This window comes from Cibotium barometz, chromosome 29 (assembly GCF_041138505.1).
Source record: "Cibotium barometz isolate CiBa-2024 chromosome 29, ASM4113850v1, whole genome shotgun sequence".
Lineage (NCBI taxonomy): Eukaryota > Viridiplantae > Streptophyta > Polypodiopsida > Cyatheales > Cibotiaceae > Cibotium > Cibotium barometz.
Genome location: NC_141074.1, coordinates 1092163 through 1098162, shown reverse-complemented (window position 1 = coordinate 1098162; position 6000 = coordinate 1092163). Strand labels below are relative to the sequence as shown.

General features: G+C 42.9%; 1 protein-coding gene across 1 annotated transcript in view; it reads right to left on the bottom strand.

Annotated features, from left to right (window-relative positions):
* Window positions 1–1810: 1810 nt before the first annotated feature.
* Window positions 1811–6000, bottom strand: part of LOC147621715 (protein PSK SIMULATOR 1-like) — a 59648-nt gene continuing 55458 nt past the window's right edge. Inside the window, exons 9-12 of the mRNA XM_086822750.1 lie at window positions 3681–3797; window positions 3495–3571; window positions 3370–3414; window positions 1811–3283 (exon numbers count right to left, since the gene is read on the bottom strand). Coding sequence (XP_086678876.1) covers window positions 2749–3283; window positions 3370–3414; window positions 3495–3571; window positions 3681–3797 — 774 coding nt within the window. The 3' untranslated portion in view covers window positions 1811–2748. The remainder of the gene's footprint in view (window positions 3284–3369; window positions 3415–3494; window positions 3572–3680; window positions 3798–6000) is intronic.

Sequence of the window (6000 nt, the reverse complement as noted above, 5' to 3'; positions counted from 1 at the left end):
TATCGCCGCAGAAAGTCCCTCCTACTCTAACACTCTGCTGCTGGGTCTCTCTAGCATCTGGTGGAATGTTCTACAAGCTCAGGCGCATCTTGCCAATCTGAACGTTGAGGGGCGTCCCGCGATCCCTTACCCTTGTGCCACATGGTTGGCCTCCTAGTGGGATGGCCGAGTGTGAAAGCCTGTTCTCCTGATGCCTACTGTCTTATGTAACATAGACGGTAGCATCTTGCAACAAGTATAGACGCTAAAAAGTGTGCTGCCCAAAGTTGGATGTTGCAAATTTCATCTTCCAACTAGCCGGTGGCTTGTATATTGACCTGGCCTCCTTTGTGCTACTACTTATGGAAGTTCAACATATCTTCAGAGTTGCCCAGAGGCAAGTGTCGTGGTTCCCGTGCAAGGAGACGTTGCAAAGCCTCAATGAGGGCACCCTCTCCATGTCGACGATGGCCACGACCTTACCATGCCCATGGAGGGTCCCATAGACCAAATCTCCAAGGTCAGTGGTAGCGCATTCATGTGCACCATCATGACGCACATTATCAAGAAGGATCAAGAGATCTATTTCTCGTAAGACGATCCTCTTATTTTTCGCATGGAAGACGAGATAAGAAGCATTGAAATCTAAGAGATACCAGGGGCAAGCTTGTAGACATGGATGCTTGTGCTAAAGCAACACAACGGGATGGCTTTCTATGCATGGACACGATAAGAGAGCTTCTACTGATGCATTTCATTATAGAGAGAGAGAGAGAGAGAGAATTTAATCACAGATCTCTACTTTTGTTGGCATATAAAGACACTGCAAACCCTAACAAGCATGCTAAGGCTAGGCCATTTTCAATGGTAGCATAAAACAATAGTAGATCACTCTCAAAGACTGGCCAAATATGACTGACAACATGGATCTAGAGGCTACTTTCACAATGGTAGATAACATGTCCATGCCTTCTGCAGATCCCCTTGGTTTTCATGTCACAAATCGAGAGTTTCTAGACGTCGACTTCTCATTTTTACTTGTGAGCCATGCCTCCCGTATAGAAAAAAGCCTTTGCCATTTTTGCTTGGGTAGCATACTTCGTATAGTGTAGAGCATATTTGAAATGCTTGAATGGACATGAATTTGAAAGCAATGCTAGACTGCTATCCACAATCGATGAGCTTGAAGCTTGTTCTTATGTTTGATGGGGGTTCAAAAGTATCTCGCAAATTAGAAAATTACAAATTAATTACCACATTTGAAAATGAGTTTTGTATCATGAATCAATGCATAAGACTAATGGCCACCTTAAATACTGAAGGTGTTTTGGTCCACTTTCAATATTGAAAGTGCTATTTGAAAAACGAGAAAAGAGCACGTACTTCTATGTTTATTAAATTTCAAAATGGACTATGCAAACTTCCCGCCGTACTTTTATGTATGATTTATTTATTGTTACTTCACTCACACTCACACAAACAACACGACAATCCTAGAACTTGATGGATGATGTGTAACTCAGATTCAAATGTGGTAATAAATTTGGAATTATCTACTTGCGATGTACTCTAAGATCTCTGTCAATATCCATCAATTCCTCATGTCGAATATAATCATAGACTTGATGTTCATACTCGTTCAAGCTCTATAAGTTGTTCATATAAACTTGACAAAGACACGCACGCAAAGAAGGCATGTTGCAGAAATGGTATGGTTTGCAATGTCCATCTTCATTCAAGCACTTTAAGATATTTGTATGTGAACGGAAGGACACACGTTCTTTTTCAAAGTACATTGACAACACACAAGTGCAAGCAATCAAGAGGATAAGGGTACCAAAGCATTCTAGTTTTATATAATGAAACATTCATCTCATCAAAAATAGGGAGCTTGTTTGTCGACAGCAGGCTCTTGCCCAAGTGGTTAGCTCACTATCCAGGAGATGGTGAGTTCATCTTGAAAAAGAAAAAATTATGTATATATATTGATGGTTGTGTTTTTTCTTCTTGAAAACTCGTCAAATTGAAAAGACTGAGTGAGAGCATTCAACTGCAGTAGCTACTACACCCCACCTTTAGTGAGAGCGCCCCCTGCAATGTATTACAATGTCCTTGTGCAGATAAGGGGAGTATTATTGAATATACCCCCTAAATGGACACTGCTAGCATATCATGGCATTACTCTTATCAATAAGAAGAGACTGCTCGGTCTTTGTCAAAGAAACGTACTTTTGCCACCCAAAGTCTGCATCTTTCACAGGTCCAGTTGTCCAGCTGATGCCCATATCAAGCTAAAGTTCAGTTAATCAACCTGCCCAACTACCATTGAAAGGTGCACCACAGCCATGGAGATAATTTTACACTACTTGCCCAACTCAGCGTTACCATTTGCACAACTGCTCAATACCTGTCATGTGTTCGATCCATGGAAAAAGGACAAAGACGACCTTCGGAGAACAAGAGGCTTCCAGGTTCTTCCTGGCAGTCCAAACGGGGCCATTGCAATCATTTCTCGCGGGGGGCAGTGCAAACCCACTCTGTTTTCTTACATTTTTGAGCGTCAGGCCAGATGGGCCAACTGATAAGGACATTAGACGCTGAAAAGCCACTTGAGGACTTGCTAGATTGACAACCAATCATAACGATTAAAATGCTCAGTTTGCCCCCAAACTCACACCAGCGGCAGCCACCCATGCTTTGCTCTGCATTCTCTAGCCGCTAGTGAAAGCCTCAGGACAATGAAGGGAACTGGCTTGATCTATAAACACCCTAAATATTGTCTACCCTATCGATGACATCCAGGGCTTTAATCTTGTCCACTTCAAAATCAAAGGGAACTCTGGCCGCGTGTCGCCGGGAAGACGCGAAATCAACCTCCGTGGAGGTGCACGGAGAATGGCTGTTGCTTTTACTTAACCTGTTTGTACGGTACGCAGCTTTCACTTTTGAAGTGTTGAACTCCTGACTTTTACTGATTCCCGGAGTAAACTTTTTGTTCTTCACGCCTTGCAACATCACTTGATCTTCAGGTGAGAGTTCTGGTGTACCCGCAATGTGTCCATTCTCTCTCAAGGAAGGATTCTCATTGCCCGGTATAATCTTCATATGCTGTACGGGAGAACGGATCGGGGACTTTATGGGCGATTTATTGCCTGGAACATTGCTTTTTGCCAATCTTACAAGGTGATGAAGCCATACAACCAGCTCTAGTATGTAATGCTCTGTTGCTTTTTGGTCCGCATGGTGAAGGGTCTGAAGAAGCGTCAGCTCCATGTGTCCAGGCAGCCGTCGATCTAGTGAAGACCTTCATGTACAAGCAATTACCGTGTTAACAGTGGGCAGTAGCAGATTATCTTTACTCAAGTGATGAAAAGAATCTTAGAGCTTTACCCTGTGTTCGCCCACTCTCCTACCCAGCCAAATCCATGATGGGCCCTGACGTGTGTGATGGCAATCAGTGAGGCAAAAAACTAAAATCAGCTCGACATAACCTCAATATAGCCATGTTTACTCACTTGGTGGTATTGGCTGCTACTGGCACTAACCAAGCTAAAGTCCTTTCCATTTCTTCTTTAATCTGAGGAATAGTTAACTGCAGAAAACCCCTTATAATTAGAAATCCCTCCTTTTTTTTTACCATTGAATAAATCAACATTAAAAGCATGCTTCAGAATCCATATGAAAAGCTCGTGCAGATTTACCTCCTCCTTGATAGGAAAGCTGAGCACTTTATTACGCAAAGAAGATTTTATGCTTGGTGGAAGCCCTTGATAGAGGTTGTCTCTCGTGTTCGGGGGAACCGAACTTGGTCTAGAGACCTGCCAAGTCATTCCAACACAAAATCAGATCGAAACTGCAGCGTTCATATGTACATCTTACACAAAGGCTACCGCCAAGAACAAGGGGTGGACTTCAATGAGACCTTTACACCTGTGGCAAAGTCCACGACAATTCACACTGTTTTAGCATTGGCAGCTCATTATCAATGGCCCTTTTATGTCAAATCTACCTTTCGGAATAGAGACCTAGAAGCAGAAGTCTAACTCAACCAGAAGGATTTGTGGTCAGAGCATGGAAGACAATCTGCAAACTCGAAAAAATCCCTGTAAGGCTTGAAGCAAGCAAGTAGGTCTTGATATGCAAGAAAAAGATGCATTTTTCAGTAGTGCACTCTTCACAAAAGTGAGGCAGATCCTAATCTTTACGTCTTGCACGTGGTTATTCTTGTGCTTTATGTTAATAATCTCATCCTCAAAGGCAATGATAATTCAGTCGTTAAGCAGATAAAATAAGCTTTCTCCCAGTAGTTTGAAATAACAGCTTTGGGACTGTCGCACTACTTGGCATCAAAATACTCCAGCACAAAAACGGCAATTTTATGGGCCAGTCAAAATACGCCAAGCAGTTTCTGGGCAGGCTCAACATGCAGAATTGTAACACCCATCTCCGCTACCAAGGAGAAAGGCCTAAAGTTCAATTCGTGTCCTGAGGGTAAAGATACACTCATGGGCAAGCTCATCTATTTGACGACCATGAGACCTGACATGCATGTGGAGTGGGAGTTGTAAGTCAACACATGGTACACCCAAAAGATATTCACTTGAAGGCGGCCAAGCATGTATTGAGATACATCAATGGCACATTCAATTATGGCATGTACTTCAACCATGGACAGCATTTGCATCTCCAAGCTTCACACATAGTAGTAGCTTTGACAGAAAATCTACTACAGGTTATGCCTTGTCACTATGCAGCAATAGTGGAATCTGTCTGGTAAAACCACTATTGCATTATCATCCACAGATGCCAAGTATATGGAAGCTACAGTATCAATTATGGTTTCACAAATTACATACAGAGCTTTGCCTACCTATCAAGGATTCTGTCCAGATTGGTTGGGTGACTAATCACGCATTTTATTGGCAAAGAACCCTATTGATCATGCCCAGATAAAGCACATTAACATAAAATATCACTTCGTTAGAGACAAAGTGGAATTTAGACAGGTCGAATTGATCTGTTGAGCTACACAGCAAAATTCTAGCCAAAGACAAATTCTTCATGTGTGGACATCTACTCAGAGTATAGGAAAACTTAACTCTTAAGAGGAAGGATTAAGTTACTCGTCATCAAAGTCACTTTTTCATGCGAGGGGTGTAATTGGAAAAATGCTTCAATGTTGGGTTGTTTGTACTAGGTTACGATGGTCTATGACCAAAATAATGTGCAACCAGTACATTTAGGATAGCAGGAGATGCAGGAGCCATAATATAATTCTGAATTCAGTTAGGCCTCCCAGCCAAGGATTCTCTAGTGGTCTAAGTTATTTGAGGTGCCACATCATCATTTTTTAGGGTTAGGGTTTGAGTCTCTCTCTCTCATTTCATTTCTCTCTCTCTCTCTCTCTCTCTCACTATGAAGCTACTACTAGAGCTTCATAGTTCTCGAGAGAGACTCCTCCAGACACCCGCTCCCACTAGGGGTGGGAGACAGTCCCAGCTCACAAATTTCTTCCAGAGAGCTATGCCAATGCCAGCTGATGTACCACGTGGGGTGACCGCACAGAGAGCAGAGGAATTGAGAGCCAGGAGGAGACCTAGACAGACTGGACATAGAGCACCCCGACTCCGTCACCGAGAGATAGCAGCTATCCGAATGAGACACCAGATGGAGACACAGGAGAGGGTAGCTCGCTTTCATTCAGACTCAAGGTACATGTTCACGCCATTCACAGCCTCAGCATCGGCGATGTATGATATCTTATATCCCTCTTATGGCACTCGATGGAGTTAGACATAGATTTGCATAGCATGCTTGTACTACCCCTTCAGCATATAGAGATGCATCTTGCCTTAGCACTACATCCACATCCCCACCCCCCCTTATATTGTTTGTATATGGGCTCCACCGATCCATGATGATTCACAGTTGTATCCAAACACATGCGCACTTTTTCTTTTCTTTCTTTTCTTCCGATGACCGGAAGAACACAGTTGTATTATTTTTTGTCTCATAGGCCGA